At 40.0% G+C, this 23,238-nt stretch overlaps 3 protein-coding genes across 59 annotated transcripts in view; 2 read left to right on the forward strand and 1 right to left on the reverse strand.

The window, feature by feature from the left end:
- The window catches only part of OVCH2 (ovochymase 2), a 44,998-nt gene extending 42,332 nt beyond the window's left edge, over positions 1-2,666 (forward strand). Inside the window, exons 23-24 of the transcript XR_010473276.1 lie at positions 126-246; positions 2,196-2,666. The gene's annotated coding sequence lies outside the window, so the exon portion shown is untranslated. The remainder of the gene's footprint in view (positions 1-125; positions 247-2,195) is intronic.
- An 18-nt stretch (positions 2,667-2,684) lies between these two features.
- Positions 2,685-23,238, forward strand: part of LOC102085307 (NADH-cytochrome b5 reductase 2) — a 41,482-nt gene continuing 20,928 nt past the window's right edge. For 2 of the 8 annotated variants that reach the window (XM_065066331.1, XM_065066329.1), the window contains exons 1-9: positions 2,685-2,815; positions 2,895-3,041; positions 4,099-4,171; positions 5,934-6,040; positions 7,080-7,209; positions 8,018-8,101; positions 8,648-8,733; positions 9,567-9,666; positions 11,386-11,583. In XM_065066331.1, coding sequence (XP_064922403.1) covers positions 2,801-2,815; positions 2,895-3,041; positions 4,099-4,171; positions 5,934-6,040; positions 7,080-7,209; positions 8,018-8,101; positions 8,648-8,733; positions 9,567-9,666; positions 11,386-11,558 — 915 coding nt within the window. In that variant the 5' untranslated portion in view covers positions 2,685-2,800 and the 3' untranslated portion in view covers positions 11,559-11,583. Of the gene's footprint in view, positions 2,816-2,894; positions 3,042-4,098; positions 4,172-5,933; positions 6,041-7,079; positions 7,210-8,017; positions 8,102-8,647; positions 8,734-9,566; positions 9,667-11,385; positions 11,588-14,496; positions 17,183-21,778; positions 23,217-23,238 lie in introns of those variants that run through there. The other 6 variants (XM_065066324.1, XM_065066327.1, XM_065066328.1 and 3 more) reach the window with 6 other exon arrangements.
- The window catches only part of PPFIBP2 (PPFIA binding protein 2), a 113,193-nt gene continuing 102,327 nt past the window's right edge, over positions 12,373-23,238 (reverse strand). For 28 of the 50 annotated variants that reach the window (XM_065066237.1, XM_065066240.1, XM_065066232.1 and 25 more), the window contains 11 exons: positions 22,864-23,002; positions 22,058-22,186; positions 21,346-21,496; positions 21,059-21,170; positions 20,471-20,559; positions 19,460-19,588; positions 18,662-18,784; positions 17,863-18,051; positions 17,348-17,518; positions 15,704-15,769; positions 12,373-15,059 (listed from right to left, as the gene is read on the reverse strand). In XM_065066237.1, coding sequence (XP_064922309.1) covers positions 14,988-15,059; positions 15,704-15,769; positions 17,348-17,518; positions 17,863-18,051; positions 18,662-18,784; positions 19,460-19,588; positions 20,471-20,559; positions 21,059-21,170; positions 21,346-21,496; positions 22,058-22,186; positions 22,864-23,002 — 1,370 coding nt within the window. In that variant the 3' untranslated portion in view covers positions 12,373-14,987. Of the gene's footprint in view, positions 15,060-15,703; positions 15,770-16,779; positions 17,519-17,862; positions 18,052-18,661; positions 18,785-19,459; positions 19,589-20,470; positions 20,560-21,058; positions 21,171-21,345; positions 21,497-22,057; positions 22,187-22,863; positions 23,003-23,238 lie in introns of those variants that run through there. The other 22 variants (XM_065066233.1, XM_065066242.1, XM_065066236.1 and 19 more) reach the window with 2 other exon arrangements.

A 23,238-nucleotide genomic window follows, 5' to 3' on the forward strand; every position in this document is an offset into this window, starting at 1 on the left:
AATCATTGTCTGAAATCTGGGTTCTGGCTAGATGGATACAAAAGCTGTTAAAAACATTGTTGATCACTGACTTGATGGCATTATCTCTATGAATTCTTTTACTTTGCCATCTCCTCCTTTTCCAGCCCAGGACAATGTAGTGGCTACTGCATTGTACTGCACCACACTCCTGTGTCCTCCCTGATGGAGCCAGAGGAGCGATAGCACAGCAGCAGCATCTCCTTCCATAATGTGCTCTGCCTGCAGGTACCCATGCTGTGCATTTCCTGACTTTTCTTCTGGCAATCATATTACTGAGGTAGTAGTGTAGAACTGTATTCTCCTGTGATCTTCCCCTAGCCTTTTTTCCTCTGTATGTCTTGAGGACAAGTGGCACAGGGGCAGGTTTTTTCTCATTTAGCAATCCATTTACTGTCCTGTGTTGGATGCACAGAAAGACTGTTATTTCTTCATCTGAAGTGACTCGATTTGGTTCTTTGCATGCTTTCAAATGAGTGAATTTAACAGTAACACCAGAGGAACTGTGGATGTTATATCTGTGTAAGACAAGTTAACAAGAGGAAATAATTAGGTTTGGTACTTCAAAGAAAAAAAGAAAAATATGTTTATATATACAAAACCTCTGCCTTTGGCACAAAAGAAAAGAAAATAATCAGCAAAAACTGAAGGAGTATTAGGAATAGTTAATAGAGAAAACAAGAAACAAATTAAATGTTTCTGAAGCTCTTCAGAACCCCCAACTTGCCTTTCTCTCTCTGTTCTTGAGGGAAGATTAATGCTTCCTGTCAATAGTGCAATTTAGAGAACCACTGGTAATTGCATAGCTGTGCAATTATTAGTCATAGTAGACAGAAAGTCCTGACTTGAAAAATTAACAAAACCAAAAAAATATAAATTTCTACTTATCCTTCCCTTGTTCCTATTTATCCTTCAGGATAAATTCTGACTGAGAAATCTGAATGTTTCTTGTCTCTGTTATTTTTGTTCTGCTTTATTCTGCTTGAGTTTCAAGCCTTTTGCCATGTGGATATGGTAGCTCGTTGAGGAAAGCGAAATACGTGAAACTTACAAGCGGTACCATTACCATATTGCCAGAAAATAAGAAGTCACAACATCTTGGTGGGAGAATTTTTTTAATCATGGAGAACGAGTCATTCAGCCTGGGGGTCATGGGCTTGGTTACAATACTCTGAGGACAGTGGCTCTGTGTGACACCAGCACAAGGAGTTAATTTACTTCAGGAATGGAACTGTAATATGTAGTGTTTTGGTAGTGGAACCCCTGCTCTTGTGGTTAGATGAGGAAAAGCTAGTATTGACAAAAGAAATAGAAAGGAGCCTGGTAGAGAATTTATTCTCCAGCCTTTGATAGTCAGTACTTCAGTAGCACAGGAGACTTAATTTTATTTTGGTGTTGTTTTTCTCTTTAGTCTTTTTACAAGTCACGTAAAATTCAAGTATTCAAAAAACTAACAAACCCGATTTATTACCTCCCCTTGTATCACCATCTACAGCTTGGCACACTGTGACATTATTCCTGGTATTCCTTCCCCATAGGTTTGGTCAGTTTTCTTCTGACAAAGGTGCATCTATGTGATACAGGCATCCTTTTATTTTAGATAAACTATTTCTCACCTTGTGGTATGGGCTTGAACTTCAAAGAGTCGTATTTTCTTTTAACTGACTTTTGTGACTGTCCCAGATTATGTGCTCCTGTCCTATACTCTGTAGGGGGAAAAATGATACTCTCTTTTAGGGTTTTTGGTTTGGTTTGGTTTGTGGTTATTTATTCATTTATTGTTTGTTTGTTTTTTCTTTTTGTTTTTACAAGCCATTTGAAGTCCATAGATGCTAAATACTTTGTTAGGGCTGTTTGTTGTGAAGCAAAATTTTGGCACAGGAGATGGGGAAGAAATTAGGAAACAATTTTCCACAGTTACTCTAGCTGAAGGTCAGACTTCTTGCACCCCCTTTCCCTAGTTAATTGGTTGTTTGGCCAGGCACTGACATTGTAATTCGGTTACCTGTAATGCAGCCTTCATGGCCTTTCCTTAGGATTGTACTTTTGCAGACTTGAGGGAGGTTGGTTGAGTATGAAAATGAAAAATGGCACCTCTACCTGTGAACCTTGTGTTGTTAGATCATAAGTTTGCACGCTGCTTTTTCCCAGAGGACTTGAACTTTGTTATTTTACAGGACAGACTGCAGCAAATTGAGACTGGACCAGAACTCCTGCATCGCTGTTCTGTTGCTGAACACGAAATCAATGAGATTTAAGGTAGGGTGATGCAGGGGAGGAAAAGGACTGTAGCCAGTGAGCGACCAGCTGGATAACTGCATTTGGCGGCTGTTTCTATCCCACTGTTTTCTGCAAAGGGGGTCTGGTTGCTCGCAGTGGCCTGTGGTGTGACATGCTCCCAACCTCGGGAGATGGTCCTGCTGTCCAAAACGGTCCCGCAGTGAGTTCTGTGCACAGGACATGTGAAATGCTGATAAACCTCGAAGTATTCTTAAACATGCCTTAGCTTCACAAAACAGACGCTTCAAATGGGGCCTCTTTTCCTAGGGTGTCCTGTTTCAGGCGGGGTTGCGGGAGGAGCGGGGTTTCGAGCAGCGCTATTCCCGGCCCAGCCTCCGCCTGGCCACACTCCAGCGCCCTGCCCACGCGTGCCCGTGGCACCAGGAGGCGGAGCCCCGGGAGCAGCTCAGCCCCGCGGGGCCGGGCCGGGGTGGTGCGGGCTGTGGGGCGGAGGGGGAAGGTGGAGCGGTGGCTGCTCGCCGGGAAGCCGCTGTTGGCCGCCATGGGAGCGCTTGCGGTGAGGAGCCGGGAGGGAGGCGGCGTGTGCGGGTCCGCGTGGAGCTGTTCCCCTCACCGCCTTGCCCTTCTCCTCGCAGGACGCCCCTGTGGTGATCGCCGTGACCGTGGTAGCTGTGTCTGCCCTGCTGCTGCTGCTGCTCAGACGGACAGGGGGGAGGACGAGCGACCCCGTCACGTTGCAGGACCCTGTCGTTAAATACCCGCTGCGGCTGGTGGACAAAGAGGTGACCGAGCGCCGGGGCTTCTCACGGGCCTGAGCCCCCGCGTCGTGCCGGCTCTGCGGGGCTCGGTGCTGCCCATCGCCCCGGGGCGGGTGGGCGCGGCTGGTCCGTTGGTTTGGGGGTGTGGGGGCGGTTGGTGCGTTGGTTTGGGAGTGTGGGGGGCGGTTGGTCCGTTGGTTCGGGGGCTCTGAGGGGCGGTTGGTCCGTTGGTTTGGAGGTCTGAGGGGCGGTTGATCCGTAGGTTTAGGGGTCTGAGGGGCGGTTGGTCCGTAGGTTTAGGGGTCTGAGGGGCGGTTGTTCCGTTGGTTTGGGGGTCTGAGGGGGGGTTGGTCCGTAGGTTTATGGGTCTCAAGGGCGGTTGGTGCTTTGGTTTGGGGGTCTGAGCGGCGGTTGGCCCGGGTAGGGGGTCGGGGGGGCGGTTGTCTATGAACTGCCCCAGGCTTGGGGCCAGAGCAGAGCTCAGAGCCCTCGAGGAGCAGCTGTGACTCCCACAGCCATGTTGTAGTGTTTCCCTAGGGTAGAGCAGGATCTTAAAAGCATTTACACCTATAGTACCATGTTACACTTGTTTCAAGAGGAGGGTGGGCTCATTTCTTTGTGTGTTTAAATCCTAGTTTAGAGCTGTGCTTCTCTCTTGATTTCTATCCAATGCGTGTCAGTGAGAGGTAACCCAACAGCCTGTGCTGCTGCATGTGGTGTCTTGCCTGATCTTTCGTCACACATTATGAAATGTGCTCACTGGCCTTGGGCAATAGAGGGTTTACAGATTTTCTTTATGTAAAGGTGCTCTAGGGATTGCACAGACAGGTGAAAGTCACTTCTTGTGCAATTAATGAGGAAAAGACTGCTTCTAAAACTTCTGATCTAAGTAAACTTTATTTTCAATGCCATTTCTGCTTCCCTTCCTAGCATTTGGCTTGCATGCTAACAAAGAACAGGCTTACTAAAGCGTATTGTGTTGAGCAGAGTTTGAAATTCAAAGCAGTGGGCGTGTTGACTGTTGACCCCATTCTGATTTTATTATAATTTTTTAATATTTTTTTTTTTTAAATTTTTTTAGGAAATCAGTCATGATACCAAGAAATTCCGATTTGGGCTGCCTTCACCTGATCATGTATTAGGATTACCTGTAGGCAAGTACTGAAAACACTTCATTACATGTTTTTCTGTTTTCAGGATTTACAACTCCTAGTTCTTGGACTTCTGACTGTTTGGGAATGTAATGTTCAGCAAAGCAAGGAGTTAAAAGCTGCGTCTGAATGCTGCTAAGTCAGATTTCCTGAAGCGTTGTATTTCTGATCTTCTGTGTGTGTTTTGTTCTGCTTGTGGTAAATCGTGTGGTGTAGTTTAGAATGAGAACAGTGAAACTGAACTGAGTCTGATGAAATTCACCACTGGCCAGGATATAAGCAGAATGGTACATCTTAAAGCTTTTTCATGTTTCTTATTTGCAGTCTACTTCCACCTGGTATGCCCTCAGTTTACTGTCAATTGCCCTCATGCTTTTGACGAACATGGTCACACTTTTAGATGAGAAAGATTCTTCTGCTTGGGAAACCTGTAACTTTTTCGTGTGGAACAAAGGGAAAAATGCAACTACTGTATATAGAAAATGCTGCAATATTCAGAGCATTTTCTGTGCATACGCTTAACCTTAATTTACGTACATATGTGTACAAGTCTGTCTTGCTTTCTGTAGCATGAAGTGCAGTTCAGACTAGGGTTAGCACAGCCTAATTTCCTGTGCCCTGCAAAACTGATGGCATTGAACCCTGGATGGTGAATTAGTGGTAATCTATGCAGGGGAAAGTCTCCCTTTCTGATCTGCAGATGTGGCAGATGTAGCCCTGTTCTGTACTGTGTTCCATAGTTTCCTGTGCTGTATGGCAAATGTCAGGGTCTTTCCCATTCCATGCTGTGAGCATGTCCTTCTCACATGCTGCCTGTCAAGGGCAGCAGTCTTGCTCCAAATTCTCTTCTGACGTGTATGGGAAAGTGTACTTGAACTGTCCACATTAACTAGACAAATGATAAATTAATTGAAATATGCTCTGTGGTGCCTGTGTTTATCTAGACTTTATTCTTAGGAATTTAGGAATAAGATCCTGAAACAGTATGGGCCAGATTACCTCCTGCAAGGTTCCTGCCTTTTACTTTTTACCAGGATCATTTTGGTGAAAATAAATGTTTCCTGCCAGCACTGTTCCTGCTTTTTGTTTTTCCATACAACCCTGTAGGTTAGTGCTGTCTGGCTGAGGAGACTACTCTTGGCAAGGAGTTTCGGTTCGTTTAGTCAGCAGAAACAAGTGCCTTTCAGAGTCTACCTCTTGGAGCCTTAAGTTGGGCAAAGAACTCTCTGTGGGCAGCAGTGTCCAATGCTGTGGAAGCCACAGCATTATGGAGGCAGGAATTACGGAGGAGGAATATGGTCCAAGGCTTTGTTCTTGATGTCTTGGTGCAGAATCTCTGGGAAGTTTGCTCTCAGAGGTTGCTGCCAGCAAACCATAATATACATTTTTTGCTTTGCCTATGTGAACTGGTGCCTCCTTACTTTCACTTCATTAATGAACATGAGAACAGCAGAACCCAAAATACAGAGCACTTAAGAATGAGCAACAAACTTTCTATATCTATTTCACTATAAATTTCCTACTCTCCTGTTATAGTATCTTAGCCTTGATTCTGTAACATAGCCGCTCTCTTCAGTTAATCTGTGCTCCAGAAACATTTGTTGAAAAAAGAACAGGCTACATGTTTTATACAGAATTTTCATGGTAAAGATTTTCTCTATCATTGCTTGTGTTTAATGGGTTATAATACCTGCTCCTCCAGGCCTGAGAAAAGTTTGGAACTGGTGATAAACAAAATAATCAGATTGTAATTCCCTCTCCCTAGGCCAACATGTTTACCTTTCTGCAAAAATCGATGGCAATCTGGTGATTCGAGCCTATACCCCTGTTTCCAGTGATGAGACAAAAGGTTATGTTGATTTAATTATAAAGGTAAATTTTGGTTTCCTTTAATACAGATAAATTGCTAACTGGAAGGAAGTGTTTCATTTTAGTGAAATATAGAGTTTATTTTGTTTGATCTTCTTTTCAATAGAATGACTGCATGGCAAACAACTCATTTCTCATTATTCCTGAATAGTAAGTTGTGTCCTGTGTATCTGCTGTATGTCATTGAGATGTAGCTGAGGTAGGGAAGATGGAGAAAGGAATCACTTCTTTGGCAGTACTGCAGGAACTGTGTGTATATATATATATACACACACACGTATGTTTTTGGTTTATTTTGGCAACACACAAATAGTGATCACTCAAGCTGCTTATGCTGCTACTTGTACTTACTGCTAATATCTCTAAGTAGAAAAGAAGTCGATAAGAACTGCTACCGTTGACCCTACAGAGGTTGCAGTTTCACGTCTGTAAGTGTGCAAAGTTATGCTAATGTGTTTATTGTTTAAGAGAATGGGATACAAAAACCAGGGAAATCCTTTAAGCTAGGGAATGCAAGATGATTTGATCCTGGTACTTCTGGATTTTCTAATCCTTTTCTACAACAGAGTTTATCCTTAGGCAAAAATCTGGTCTTTTTTGCATGCTCTGTTCTTCATGTTACAAGTATGGTAAATTGTTATTAACCACTTAATACTATGTGCTTTGAAAGGTAAAAAAAAACCCCTGTGGCTGAAGTCTCTTAAAAAGAAAAAAAAGCAATGCTGTTTTCAGAAGGAGCAATTACAAAAATGGGGTAACATAAGGTTCTTGTCAAAGCATTAGTGAAATGAGTGCACCAGTACATAATCTTCCTGCCACCTATGCCTGTCAGCCTGGCTGATTGCAGGGGGCATAACAACATGTGCACGAGCGAACGTTTTACTTGCTTTGGCAGCTTCCTGTTGCAAGGCACAACAGATAACTGAGAGCAAAGAATTGTCTCTTTCTCAGATGTTAACTTTCAGACCTCCAGTATTACAGTTTGTAATATTGTCTGCAGTAGAACTAGTGGCTGATACCCTACAAATTATTTTTTTTACAGGTCTACTACAAAAATGTAAATCCCAAGTTTCCAGAAGGTGGGAAGATGTCCCAGTACCTAGATAACATGAAGATTGGAGATGTTATTGACTTCAGAGGGCCAAATGGGCTCCTTGTCTACAAGGGGGCAGGTACTGTGACATGAAGGTGGGAGAGCAAAGGGGAGGAACTTTTATTGGTTATTTTCAGAGGTATTTTATAAAACTTGTCAACTTCATAGAAAATCCTTTTTTTTCAAAGTGGAAAAAGGAAAATCCACCTTTTCTGGACTTGACCGAGAACCCATCAGAGTTGAGCTGATGGGAAAGAGCACTTGGTGATTACTTTGTGCAAAGAATAGCAGGTTATTGTCTCACTCCTGGGACTGTATAATTAAATCTGAAAAAATTGTTATTGCATTATATTACTGAGAACGCCGCACTGGAAATAATACCTCAGCTGTACATATGGAAGGAGAAGCTCCAAATGCTTCTTAAACAAGTGAGGTTGTGGCCTAAAATGCCCTCTGGGAGTCTCAGCGCTGTTACTGAATAACCTGCTGACTGAGAGCCAGCTCTGTTTCATGATTAAGCCAAGCCTGAGGTGACTGGGACGAAATAAGTTTAGAGAAGTAATCCTCTTTTAAGATATATGTGAAAGATTTTGCTTTGATCATGACTGAGAGGGACTGTGCACTTAACTCACACTTCAGGGGGGTAAAAGCCCAGTGCTCCTCTGGATCATGATGTTTTATGATGAGTAATATACCAATGAATCTGTTGTATCTCTGAGGATGTTGTTTCTCAGATGCATGTTTTACAAACGTTCCTTTCTGCTCTGCTTTGGCTGCTATAAACCGTAGTGGCTATGAAAGCTTGTTACCAGTTACAGATCTTTGAAGATTAGGGTATGTCAAGTGCTTTTCATACAGAATACTTTTCATAGAAATACTTCTTTTAGGTACCTTTCTTATCAAGCCTCAGAAGAAGGCTGAAGCTGAGAAGAAGTTTGCAAAGCATCTTGGGATGATAGCTGGAGGAACAGGTAAAACTGTTCTCATCATATGGAATCTCTAGAGAAGAGAGATCGCTTTATGGATGTGGGTGAGGAGTATCAGACACTGTACTTTCACAGCAGAGCACTTCAACTCGTATTTCTTTTCATGAGTGGTGACACTGAGGCTTTCTGGTGTTTTGGGCTCAGTCCTGGGAGCTAGAAACTTTCCAATTTTAGTCTTGATTTACTGTGTGACCTCTGAGAAGTCGCTTCATCTCTCTGAGCTTCGCTCTCGACAACGAAAAATATTGTAGGAGAATGTCTTGAGGGTAAAATTGCTGTATGTGATAGAGAATGCTAAAGAGGAAAGCCCTAGATACAAGTATTGTGGGTTTTTTTTTTTTTTGAAACTATGTGTAATAATAGAAACCTCTAGCCTCTGCATTCGGCATGGATTAGAAATTCAGAGGTATGTAGCCCTGTGCAGACTAAACTCCCACTGAAGACTGAAGACAGGCAGCATTGACATTGAAACTGCAGCCTTATGGCGGTTGAAAGAAATACCTGGTTCTTAACTGCTTTGTTTTTTAACAGGAATAACTCCTATGTTGCAGCTGATACGTCATATCACAAATGATCCTAAGGACTCCACCAAATGTTACCTTCTCTTTGCTAATCAGGTGAGTATGCTGACACATCTGTTTTCCATTTTTAATGGTCTACTTTTTTGCTGTCCTATGAGCTTTTTAAACTGATGGGACATTGACCCATAGGAAAAATACTGGTCTACATGTTTCACACTCTTCCAGTGTCTTTGGGTTTGTATTGTCACCCAACCATTTATAAGAAAATATTATCTGAGATAGCACATTTAAAAGTGATCAGTATAGGGAGGAGCAGGAAATGGTTATTATGTAAGCTCTTAATGTATTGTCTTGTGTTAAAGTGATTTAAGAAGGAAAAACTAACTAAAAAAATTCTCCATAAGGCCCTTTATAAATATTTGTGTGGTGCTCTCATAGTTCCATGATTTTTTTTTGTTTGTTTGTTTGTTTTGAAGATGGCTCCTCATAGTTTCACTTGTACTCCCTAATTCCTATATTAGGGATAAATAGTGTGAACAGATCCTGATCTTTCTAATAATTTTACTCCTTCACTGATTTCAAGGAAACAGGATTTTGTGCGGTTAATCTTTTTCTACAGTTAAGCTTCACCATGTCTGTACAGGGCTTTATTTGCCACGGTCAGAGACAAATCCAGCTAATTGTGACTTTATTCTGGATTTAGCAGTTGTTCAAATTGCCATCATTAAGACAGTGTTTAGGTGGCTGTTAAGTCTCATGGTTTGTTTTTCTTAATCTGTATGTACAGATTTATTGTGTAAGGGGAAAGGAAAATCACTTTCTTGGTTGGAATGAGTTGCCATTGTACTTGTCTTGTTGAATGCCAGATGAGCTCACATCAGAGGGCATCTTGAGATGGTTTGGAGCTAAACAGTGGTCTCATTTTGCAGACAGAAAAAGATATATTACTGAGAGCTGAGCTAGAAGACATTGCTAAGAGGCATCCTGATCAGTTCACGCTTTGGTATACACTGGACAGACCTCCACAAGGTAGGCTGCTGGTACACACTGGAAATGTCTTTGCTCATTGCCGTACAACACAGTTTCACTCTTGTTCCAGGGGCCATTAGTATGATATTTTCTTGTCTTACACTGTTTTAAACAACAAAGACACCCCCCAGCTCCTCAGACACAAGCCTTACCACAACACCTCTTTTGAAAACTGTTCTAAACCACGTGGGCTTTAGAAAGTGTGAACTAATAATTAATTCCTGTTGGGTCAGACATATTACTCAGTGGATCTTATGGTGTATATCAGGATGTGCCAGTTTTGACTGTTCAACAGAAGTTACAGCTCTGGCTTAGGCTCTCTACCAAATCAGGTTATGTTAGCCTTTTGTTGGCATTAAATTGTTTAAGATCTGTAGAAGGTACATGCACATCTTCATTTTGTAGCTGCTCTGGATTAGATTGTGCTAAAACAGAGCTGCCATGTATATAGACTAAGGCATTAGCTGTAGGCTGGTGTAGCACTGAATTGGAAATGGAGAGGTTGAACTCTACTGAATCTCCTTTGAAACTTGGGTATTCACATTTGCGCATGTTGGAAGTGATCTGAGCTTTGAATTAACAGATGTAAGAGCCAATCTGAGTCAGGTCAAAGTCCTGTACCTGTTATCAGCAATAGCTGTGAGTAGATGGCCAGAGCAGAGTAATCAGCTTTGATACTCTTTCCAGTCCCTAATCAGTTCTGAACTAAATGTGTCCCTATGGGTACAGTAACCCTCAGTGGACTACTTCTGTATGAACTTGCTGTGTCTCCTTGGAGCCCCTGTGAGTTCTTCATAGGATTAGCGCTTGTGTCTGAAGAATACTTCCTCTGCTTTGCTTTTACCTCAGTTCATGTGTGAACAGGTCTTCACGTTACTAATTTTACAGATGTATCAATCATGCCACTGCCCCATCTCCTCTATACTGAAGGTTGCTGCTCTTCCCCACACAGCAGTAGTTACATGCCTGTGCTCATGTTCTCCCAATGTTTTCCAGCTCTGCTGTGTCCCTTTTTGAGCCAAGCAGATCAGAACTGAACAGCAGTTCTCAAGATGTAGGCAAACAGTGTTTTCACTTTGACATGGTGTTCCCTTTTCCTTTCCTACTAGTACTTAATATTTAATATGCCTTTTGACTGCTGCTCTTTTCATAACCCCAATATCTTGCTCCTGATAAATGAGCAAAGCACATATTTTTTTGTATGTGAAGGCAGGATTATTTTTCGTACTTGGCTCACTTTAAATGGAAGATACGTTCAATAATATTATTGCTTGAAATCATTTAACTTTTTTTTTTTTCCTCTTATCATTTAATTACACAGGAGAACTTTTGTCATTAGACTTTGTCACCTCATCATCTGATCTCTTTGCCGTATTTTTTTTTAAGTTGTTGGATGGCACAGGTCTCAATACCTCTCCCTTCACAACTGCTCCTGGGTGACCTCTCTTCACTGGAAAAGCTGATTTATTCTTCCTGTATATTACTACCTGCTGTCTAATTTCTTTTGAATGTCTGAAAGTCTATATAAACCCTTATCAACCAGGTCCGTCCCTGTCAAAGACGACCGTTAGATTTGAGCTCAGTGATAGATTTAACCCTCTCTTTGCCTGCACTGATGGTGGCAAACTTTCAGCTACTTTGCAGTTTAAACATATGCAGTTTAAAAAGGCTTCAGGCTGTAGAGAAATTAAAATTAATAGTTTATTTTCTTTATTGCAGATTGGAAGTACAGTTCTGGCTTCATCACTGCAGATATGATTAAAGCCCACCTCCCTTCCCCTGGCAGCGAGACGCTTATTCTCATGTGTGGGCCACCACCTATGATTCAGTTTGCGTGCCTGCCCAACCTGGACAAACTCGGCTATCCTGAGAGCAGTACATTTGCTTATTAACAGCGATGTCATCTCATACCTTTCTGTAAGTAAGTTCGTACAGGGGCAACTGGTATGTAACTGTGCAGTATTTCTTATTTTTGTGTGTGTTTTTAACTGCTTAATGTAACTTCTGTGGTTTATAACTTCATGAATACCTTTGCGTGTTTTGATACTAAGAAGTTGAGAGATCATCTTGAATTATGTGGAAGTAACTTAGTCTAAAAAATTAAGTGTAATTGGAGAGCTAGGACAGAAATGAAACTACTTGTTTGTCAACATGGGTATGGAATTTGGGAGAGGGCTGTAAAACTGGACTAGGTTTATTTGACTGTGCTCTATAGTGCATCCTGGGGACAAGAGTACAAGAACAGGCTTCTTTTTTTTTTAAATGCTATTTTACAACCCTTTAGCAAGGGACTAAGAAAGAAGTCACAGAATGCTATTGAGAGAGTGAACAGAACTTGGGTAACATGCAAACTGCTTATTACCGTAATAGCTATTCTCATCAGTGTGAAATTTATTCAGAAGGATTACATAAGTTTATGCTGTCTTTTAACAGCCTTAGCTAAACTATCACTGCCAACTATACATATACAGATGTAAATATGTCCAGTGATGTCGTTCTCCAAGTGTAGTGCTTGCTCTTTTGGTAGTTTCAGAAATTTCCTTTGTTTACGAGAAAACATGCCTTCTTACTTCCTATTGCAAGCTATGCTGAGTCAATTTTAAACTCAGCTAATGCCTCATCTCAATGTTTTTACCACATAGCATTTAATTCTCAATTCAGTGCCTGAAGTACTACATGTTCATTTCCAGGAATTAGTTTATGTTATGTTTGTTTTAGAGTCTGACTAATCACTGAGCCAGAAGACTTGTTTCTTCAAATGCTAAAGAATATGTTTACTAAATATTTTTATTCATCTAAAGCAAAACTTAAGGAATCTACTAGTTAAAAACTGACATAGTAGTTTTGTACTTTATCTCTTACATTTGTAGCTAGAATGCAAAGACAGACAAGGGAGTCAGACAATGAAATCTATCCCTGACGAGAAATCAACCACACATATGTCAGAATCATTTCACAGTCAGCAAGAGATGGAGGAGCATACAGAATTTATTCATAACAGTCAAAAAATAAGCATTTATGCTTGTGTTCTACTAATTGGGATTTCATACTGTTATATATATTTTTTTAAAAAACAGTAATTTTGTAGATACTGACTATTCACAGCCAAGTTGGCACAGCAACATACTGAGTTATAAATACATCATCAAAAGAAATAATGGTACTAAAAGACTGCTTCTGTTGGAGCAGCTTATCCTACTTGTAGTGCTGTAATAATTCTGCTGGCTAATTAACCTGACAAAGTATTGCAAATGCCTGTAGTACATGATCTGGTCACTAGTGTTGATTGTCCTGCTAAATTAGAGATGTACTTGACTGGCATGTTTTATGCCTTTTATTAAGTATTTTTAGGTTGCTGATGTTCTCAGTCCTTTGGATTTGCCACTATCATTTAATTGTTTAGTGACTGTAAAAAAACTTGCCTTTGTTTAACCATTTTAGCTTCTAAAATATGAACATACAGTGCATTGTCCCTCATGGAGTGAGGACTAGCATAGGTCACCTTTAAAAAGTGCCACTGAGAGCTCTCGCAGAGCCCTTGCTGCACACTCCAGGCAGTACCTGAGATTTCCCCTTTGGGAGGGTTGTGGCTGCAAGTCCTCAGGCTCTATTAATATGTGAACCAACACCCTGCAGCCACCAAGCAGAGAGTAACACAAATCATGCATTTACAAACTATGTCTTTTCATCACAATCAAGCAGATTTCTTTTCTGCCATTTCTCTTGTTTACTAAAATATCTTGTTAACACATGAGAGGCATATGTCAACAGATGCCAAAAGTCATTGCAGTTGCAAAGGAGACACTCTCACCCTTCAATAGCCCCTCAAGTAGTGAGAAACCCTATTTCCCTCTGTTTCAGTGCTGCAGTCCCACGTAGCGCAGTAGAGTAGCATCAGATCTATTTATTTTGTCAGGTGTTTTAAACAAACAAAAACCTGTTTTATTATGGTACTTGCCTGATATTCCTTAGTCACCTTTTACACATCACAGAGCAGTAATGTTTGTCTCCTATTACTAAATAAAGTATTATATGAAAATTTATCTGTAGCTGAAATGAAAAGAGAACTGAAAGTGAACAGCAATATTGTTTACAACATCACCAGTTCTCATGCAAGCATTACAAAAATGTTTCTACTGCAGTCTCCAGGCTTCAGGGCTGTTTATGTGGTCATATGTTTAATTAGGTGTAACTATAGAAAGAAAACAGGTGCACCACCATCCCTGGCTTCCTGAGAGCCTGTACGTTGTTTCAGAGTAGCGAGATATGGGGCTCAGAAAACTTTGTCTGAACCATTTTGTCTGTTCCGAAGAGGCTTCTGAGCATCCCAGTGTTTGCACATGTGCATCAGGACTAGCCCTTTTAGACAAAATGTCAGTGTACAGAAAGAGCTCTAATTTAAGAACTGTCATTTAAAACCAAACAATGGATCATGCTGGAAATCCTGTTGCGCTCACCCTACAAAGTACGGCAAACACCATTCTTAAGCTAATTGAAAATGTAACTTTAAGTTTTGTGATTGCTCCTTGATTGTGAATATCTTAGTGCACATATAAAAATCACGCAATAATAAAAAACTCCCTTTAAAGGAAGGACCAGCTTTTAAGTCTGGTAGTCTCAAAGTTACATTTTCTGCTGCAGTTGTTCAGCATCCTTTTGAGTTAGGTAAAGATTTGCAAATGTGCCATCTTGATTATCATCCTCCTGATAAAAGCAAGAGCTTGATGGATAGGATTATGTGCCATTCTTCCCATTCTATACTGCACTTGGAGAACAAGAGGGCAGGACATGTGCTAATAAAAGGGATGACAGATTAAAATTCTTTTACAGGAAACAGTCTCTGGCAAGCCTGCAGTAGCAGTTTGGGGGCCATTATCACTGCACTCACCAGCATCCATCTGAATTTCTAGGTGGCTCCGATTAGTCCACATGGTATAACAGAATATTAATGATTCCTACATTAGAAGTTAATTATAAAAATAAAAAAATTACAAAATATTTTTCATATAATAGTGTGTAAACATACCATGTAAAAGACAACTGAATAAAAGGGTAAAACATGGTGCCAGTCTTGGCTTTCCAGACTCTGGCTATAAGTACCCTTTCTCTCTCAACACCTATTTCACATTATGTAATATGGAAAACAGCGCAGAGGAGAGCTACCTGTAAATGTGTTGCTACCTTGACAACATTGAATGCTTATGTAGCAAGTGTCACTGACAGAAAAGAGGTAAAGCTTTTCTGCACCACAGCATTAAGCTTCTCCTGGCCACCTTTCTAGACAGGCATGAGGTATTAGTGTTCTTGGTCATGCTGAAACATCATCTCCAGTCTTCAAAGGTAGGTGTTAGAAATCTGTTGTCATTCAGCATTTCATCTTGACTTAACATAGTCTGAAAAAACAAGATGTGAATGAGTAAGCATATTCAGTTAGAGCTAAAAAGAAATCCAGCTGCAATGCGATCAGGTTCACAACAGAGGGGGTTAGAGCCACAAAAAATTAATAAGGATTTCTCAAAGGCAGCTTTAGATAAACTTGTTTGCTTGAGAAAATTCTCACAGAGCTTGTGTGTGGCATATGACTTAACTATGTTACATAAATCTTCATTATACCTTTCAGTTAACTCTTTAAAAAATAGCTGCTATAGTCAGGAATTAATACTGTTGGGTTTGTTTGTTTGAGTTTTAGCTCATGTAAATTTTCAAGGCTTTACCTCTTCACTAGACTTTGCTGTGACTGAAACATTCAAGTAGTGGTTACTTACAAAGTCTTTGAATTGTTTTCATTTAAGGGAATGAGTATCTGTCATTGGGTCAAAGAGATATCAGAGTTCATGTAATCTTAAAGCAGGCCTAAATGAAACTTAATTGCTAGTGCCATTTAAAAGCAGGGTTTCTTGGGCTGTGAATTTGCAATTAGGCTACAAAGAGATATTTAACAAGAATAGTGACCCACTTGCTCTTTAACTACTACCAGCAAGGACCAACTTTAGCAGAATACATTTGTGACTTTAAAATGAATGAAATTAGTACATACCGTAAGATGGCTTATGCCTTGAGAAAGAGCCCCTATTTGCATTACTGTTCCTTCTGAATGTTCCATCTGTAAAAGTATTCAGGAACTAGTTCAAATCAGACAGTATGTGCAACTTTATTCATTCTACATGCATCTTTGGATGGTATCTGTGCCTGGATGAATGGAAGTGTGGTACATTTAAAAGCTCCAATTTCTGCACATTAACAAACATGCCTCCATGCTATAAGGTATGTGAAAACACATTTAACAATAGGAAGACAGAATCCTGATTAAGACAGACTGATTCCATGAAACTTGAGCTGTAATTCACATAAGAAAAAGCTTAACTGATACTATCAATGAAGAGTAATATTTTCTAGATTGTGTAACACATACTTCCAGTAGTCTTCTTCCACAGGCAAGTGGTAAGTCCTTTGTGATATAGTCTCACCTATTCTTATATAAAAAGATTATCAGTTCTAGGGCACTGAGCTTTCCCCGTCTGCCCACGTGCTCCGATGTCATGCTTCATTGAAGACCGTGCTGCTAGGGAAAAATCTCATGTTGTTACAATGCTTGAACAACGGCATAGTGCAAGCTGTTGGCTCAAAGTTAATGCACTCATTTGCAACTCGTAACTGTGCAAGTGGACATCCGTACTAAATTGGAGTCCCAATTCAGTATTTTCCCTGCTTAGGAACATTACTTTTTTTGCTAAGGCTGAAAAGGCAATGGTTAGATAATGAACACAAATGAGATGTTAAGATGCAGTAAACCATGCAAATGGAAAAATTAATTTCACAGTTAGTCTTTTCAATTTTGTGACCATTCTCTTATTAGGCTTAAAAAGTTTTATCATCTCAGTTAAGGTCACTGGAGATAGGACAGTTTACTCCAGCTGCTTCTGTCTGACTCTTGTGTTTGCCCAAGCTCATACCAGCCTCCAGGAGCTCCATTTTTCAGGGTTTACATCCCTTTACACAACAGCAAAGTTGAATCAAATTTGATGGCTTTCGGTTTTCAGTCTTCGTCATTTGTCTATATGATGTCTAGACACAGTTCCATTCACAAGTTCACTACTGCATAACAAAAGTGAATTATTTAAGTATTGGTTTATTAATAATCTTGTTCATTACTGAGGCATTGTTTTCATGTATACTGCCTAAGCATAGCTACTCCCCACTGTACATAATGAAAGAAAAATTCAGTTGGATTCTTCAATTAATGTCTGTTAAAATATACAGTCCAGTTGTAATTTAATACATAACGTGATAGCTTTGTACAAATTAGACCAAATAAATTCATTACATTAAAAACCACCCATAAAGATAATGAAGCCATACTGAGACTATGAAATCTAGAAGTACAAAAGTCTTGTGTTTACTGTAACCTCCACCTTAATTGTCAAAATACATCGATCCTCATAGTGTAAAGGTGTTACATTCCTGAAAAAGGGCTTGAAGATGGATGAGTTTATGTTGATTAAAAAAATTAACCTGACATTCTTAGTATAGAACTATTTTCCAGTGTCCATAGCCAATACTTTCTCAAGGAGTTCATGCAGATGTAGCAAATACTTTGTTATGTGCTGACATTTGGTTATTTGCAAGCTTTGGAATGCATGGAGAAGATGAGATGAGAATGGCATCAGTCTGTCTGTCCCACCTGATCCAGTTCCTTATCCGTCAATGGACTAAGTCCTTTGTATCCACCGTAGTTTTTCTGAGTCCCGTTTGTAGCAGCTGGGGTGGCATCCATAGGACAAATGTAGTCTGTTGATTCATCAAATTTCTTTTTTCGTAAGTTTCCAAAATGTGAAAATCCAAGTTTCTTTGGCTAAAATAAGAAGACAACAAATTTTAAATAAGGTTGTCCTTTAAACATTAAAAAAACCTCTCCTTTTTGATTTACTGCCATACCTTCATCCCTAAAGTATGTAATTCTGAACTAAATACATTTGTTTTCAAATTGGGAGTTACAACAGAGTTTAGAAAAGACAGAAGGCATTGCATGCATATTTCGGAAGCTGACTTAAATAGATACAAACTAGATGCTTTGGTATCTGGAATTAAGGGAAATGTAAACACCTCTCCCTGCTTGTGTTTATCCCTTCTTTTCTTGATAAGGGGAGAGGAAGCTTGAAATTCTGAAATATCTCCTTTTTGAAAGCAGTAACATACCCGAACTTTGGCAGTGGTGGTCAGAGGTGTGTATGCTGTTGACTCTGTTATTTCTCTTTTTTCTTGTTGTACCTCTGGTCCAATTAATACATTAAAATTGGTTGTTAGGTGGCGTCGCAGCAGGGTCTTTTGAGGTGGAATATTCAGCAGCATTGCCAGTGTGTCGCCATTGAAGCGAGGCTCAAGGATCTATTAGAAAGTAGCAGAATATTTATTTTTGTTATCTGGTTAAATATTTGCAATAATAAACCATTTCAGTGCTTATCAGAGGAATTTCTTATGCTTCCAAAGCTACATTAGACCTTTTATAACTCACTCATGATATGATACTCACTAGGGTTTGATTGGGAAATATGTGAAAGTAGGCACTAAAAAATGCAGAGAGTGATTAGGCAAACACTTAATTATGTTAATCATCAAACCTTACATTTGTTTGAACAAATTTGTTTTCAGAATTTTCTACTCTATTTTTAATGCTGTACCCTGAGAGTATAAACTTAATCTTAGCACAGTTTTTTTCTATTTCCTTTTTGCAAAAATGCTACAGCACTAGAATCACAGTATTTCAGACCTCTGACTTTGATTATAAAAATGTTTTAGCAGTTCCTTTTTGATTTTCCTTTGTAAAATTAAGACGCATGGATCAGATAAAGAGGCTCTTTAGAAGGCCTCATCATGCTGTCATATTGAAAATGTATTTTTTTCCTTCTGGTTGACAAACACCAGACAAAGGATGTTTCACATTACAGCCTGGCAATTTTTAGTAAATATGTAGTCAAATGTTAAAAAGAATTCTTACAATCAGGCCACCATGTACTCCACTTCCTCGAAGGTTCGGTGCATATTCTGCCAGATCGACTGATCTGAGCCATTCCATCACTCTGTGATTGGACCACTGAACTACTTCAGAAGGTGAAATGTTCTGTTAAAGTAACCAGGAAAGATGATGACAATACAGCCTGCACTGTCACTGCATGTTCACAATATGTATCCTTAGTGCAGAAGAGGGGGAAAGATGTTTTAATCTGAGTGCAGTATTTTTTCCCTGATTCTAAGGAATTGTTTCTATTCAAGGCTTCTTTCAAACATCCTCTGATGAGACGGCAGGCATAGTCCGGTACAGATGAACCCCTCAACATTGCATCAAGTAGTATAACAATAGAGACTACAGCTGCTGGGTGTAGAACAGAGCATTTTGAGAACAGCATTGCTGTCAGCTTTTAACACTAAGAAAATAAGCTGTGCTGACCAGACCTTACAGTCTTTGAGAGTTAAAAATTAGGACAGGCAAAGAAAAAAAGATTCCACATTATTCTCTCAGAAACTGAATTAACTTCTCTTAGACTAAGCAAATAATTTCAAAAGGAAAGTGTGTGGGATTCAACTAATAAGTGTCTAAAGCACTTCAAGACAGTTGATTTTTATTATTGGTGAGTACATGTTACGTTCCAGAGCTGGAAAGCAGCATAGCTACTGCTTCAGACACAATTCCCTAGTAGCAGCGATTCTGTGTTATCATGTAGACTGCTAAATTTCTATCCCGTTTGGCTGGAAGCAGGTCATTAGTACTTGTTTAAATTAATTTACTTAAACATACTTTTACCTCCTCAACTGGTCTCCTGCGTAGACAGTGGGGGTTAAAACCGTTGACATGCAGCACATGAATGGCACATTTAATACTCAGATGATGCAGCTGACTGGTGACTTTCAGAAAGAGAAGGTCATTCTGTAAAGGGGAGAGCAGAGCTTACATACCGAAACAGGGACTTTACCCAAGAAGATTTAAGCTTACTATGTTGTTTCATATAAACCACAGTAACTACAGAAGTTTTTACTCTAAAGAGGAGTTGTTAGAATGGGGGTTTTGGGGGCTCTTGCTTTTTTTTTTTTCCCCCCTGTTTTGAACATTGCACCATAGCAAGACCTGGCTAAAAAAATTAAGAGGAACTTGTAGCCTCTTCAGTAAAATCTGGCTCATGGATAGTTTTAAAATATTTGGACTGTTTCTGATCTGGCTAAGATTGTGTTGTGGGTATGATCACTGCAGCTGGCAACACACACTTGATCATGGAACAGTAGGGACCACGCTCCTTAAGCAGCATAGACAAGGCTGTACTTTTGACAACAGCTGACTTAGGCACTTTTTTCATAGCACAGATAACAAAACCAAACTTGATTATCCAAACTTTGGCAGTGAAACTGTAAGAAAACACAGCGGCTACGTGTAGTACATGGTTTGCTGCTAATGCGATTGGAGCTGTACAAATTACTATTCGCTGCTTATCTTTAGTTTACTGAATATTGTTGCTAACTTGGTGTGGAGAACAACACGCTCTAGAAGCTGCGTGCAAAATAGGTCATTTTACCTTTAATTGTGGTGTACTATGTGGTATTGAAAGACAGACTTGCAGAAGTTAGCTATGACATGTCCTATTACTTAAGTATCTCAGGAATAGGAACTGTGCACTAGCCAACACAAATGAGTTACTACTGGCACTGTTTCTGTCTTGCAAAAAATTCTTTAACTGCTCATGTTCAAAAGAAAATTGTAAAATTCTTTGCTCATTGTGAAGTTTGGTTAAATGGAAGAAAAATGATTTTAACTTACCACAGTTAAGTACTGCAACATTCTCCCATCAACTCTGGATTCATGAAACTGGTCTTTGTACTGAGGTAAACCAATATCATCAAGCCATCCTGCAGATACAAGAAGAGTGGGGTACCTAAATCCGGAGCAGTGAGAACGAAGCCCTTCTCCCCTCCTTGTCTGGCCTGGCTGTTCCTACCTATTCACCTTCCCTGAGGACAGCCAGGAGCCTAAAAGCAATTCCCATCAAATAGCTCTCTCCACAGCCTCACTGTGATATATTTTACATACAGTGTGTGACTGAGCACATCCCTTCTGCAGCTTAATGGAGCTCTTGCTAGATCGAGTCTCCTCCTGCCATTTACTTCCCTGCACTCTGAATGAGAGGAGTTTCCCCCTGGGAGATCATACTGTAATATTTGTATATTTTGATGTCATGAATAACACACAAATCCTCACTCTGTGCAAAATTTTACTATGTTGAAACTTTAGTGCTCTTAAAAAAAACATGTTTGGTAACTGCTTAAAACACACACATATCTGGCAGCCCATCCAGAGTGGCGGGGGAAATTCCATTCCAAACAATTCCATGACAGTTCAAACACTTACGTGTCACCCAGATATGATCGAGTTGTGCAGACTTCTCATCTTGTTTTGCATTTATTGATTTAATGGCCAAAACTAATTTTTTCCTGTGCAGTGGATGCTTTATTCCCATTTCCTGCAATGACAACCATCAACAGTTTGCTTTGCCTCTGGCTCTTCATCTCATTAGGCATCTACAAAAATGTATACTATGTATTTCAGAAAGGTACAACTGCCAATTGTTTGAAGGGGGCTGGCTGTACAGAATCAACAGGTATGGATGCTTGAGAGAAACAGTTGCAGATTGTTACCTTTTCCATGTCCTGAGGTGTTGCAGTTAGCAGAGTGTGGCCTGAAGTCACCCACTGTCGTGCAAAAATGACGTACTGACCGAGACCAAAGTCCTCAAGCCAGTTACAAACTCTTTCAGTGCTCCACTGAGCAAATGGAGCGTTGTAGTCACTGAAAAGTAAAATAGATATTTGAAAAAAATCTTAAAGGAAAGAACTATGCTTAGAATCAGAAAGCTCATCATGTGCCAGAGGCAGAAATATCAGTGTGCTTTGTTCTGTGCAATAATAAAAGCCAGCAGCCATGCTTGCAGCATATGCTGTGGTACTGCTGTCCTGTTCATGTGGCTGCCCACTTGTGAACAGCTGGAAGGGTGGGGAGGTGAATAAGAATTTTCTGATTTCTCTTTGAAACAAAGAGAAAGGGAATTGCTGAATCCTCATCTCTTTGCAGATATTCCCACAGGAGATAAGTTTTCTTCTTTAACGAGGTGAAATTTTTGATGCTTCAAACAACAGGTGGTGCTGTAACCTGCAGTTTAAGGAGTGCAAATAGGCGAGCTACTCAGGATACGTTTTCTACCAGAGAAATTCTTTCCAGTTGTTGTGGAATCCCACATGCCATTAATGAAGTATGTTGGGAAAAACATACTCCACAAGAGGAGGGTTTGGATGTTTGGCATATTTAACAATACCGCATAAATGCTGTGCAAGGTAAAGAAGGAACCATTACCTTTTCTGGCCTTTGGTTTCCTTTGATCTGGATAAGCGAGGTCCAGCTGTTGCACGCAGACCACCCCTGCGGAACTCTGCCAAGCCCAGGTCGTCTGCAGGGAAGTTACCCGACTGAGTTCTTCTTATTCTTTCAAGACAAGAGTGCCAAGACAGTACTATTAGCTTGCAACAGAGAATATTTGTATCATATGGAAACTATAATGACAACTAGAAGCTGTATTAATCTTCCTGTAAACCACAAACATTGAATTCAAGGGGTAGCTGAAGAAGTTCCAGGCAAACACTGTCTAGCTTCAGCTCTGAGAAAAGAAGAGAGCTCTGCAGAACAGGCACAACCCTTCAGCCCCAGTAATAATCCACACTGGAGGCCAGAACTCAAATGGCTGCTGGCCTGAAGCTGATAAAGCCAACTCAATAAAACAGTCCCCCTTGCTTGTTGTTTCTTGTGTTCTCTCTCATTTTTTACCTGATAGCTTCTCTAATGAAAAACTTGCTATCATTTAATTTTTCATAGCTAATGAAACTGTTGGCATTCTAATTTAGTATTGTAATTAAACGGCACAATACATTATTTCTTTCAAGAACATGATGCTGTGAACAGCAACATCCATTTTCCTACACCCATGTGTGCATAGAGAGACACCCATACAATCATCAAGCTGCTTTCTCTCCTTTTCCTGAATTTTACTTTGTTCTTGCTGTAGATATTGTAGCTTTTGCTGAGAACTGGATTCATTCTCAGCTGGAATACTTTGACAGGGAACTAAAAGAAAATTTTTAAAAAATATTAAAAAAAAATCTTACTTTCCCCAGATTTTCTTGATCCCTTTTGGACTCTTTCTGTTTTCTGGAGACAATGGAGATTGTGGACCTGAATCTGTTCCCGAAGAAATAGGCGAAAGCTCATCCATGACTACTGTACCAGCCCCGTTCTCTGTTTCTCCTGGGTTAAGAACAGTAACAGTCACATTTTATACTAATTATTAACAGAGTTGTTATCTGGGAGACTAATGTTTAAATGCAGAACATAATAAAAAACTAAAGTTATCTATAAAATTGTTCTTGTATAAAAAACCACAACATGCTCAGAAGGTGAAAAACAGTAGCTGTGCATTTGATACAAATAAAAAGAAAATAAAGCATTGGGTAAAACAGTATTGCTATTTCAGTCATTTGTAT

This window comes from Columba livia, chromosome 5, assembly GCF_036013475.1.
Source record: "Columba livia isolate bColLiv1 breed racing homer chromosome 5, bColLiv1.pat.W.v2, whole genome shotgun sequence".
Lineage (NCBI taxonomy): Eukaryota > Metazoa > Chordata > Aves > Columbiformes > Columbidae > Columba > Columba livia.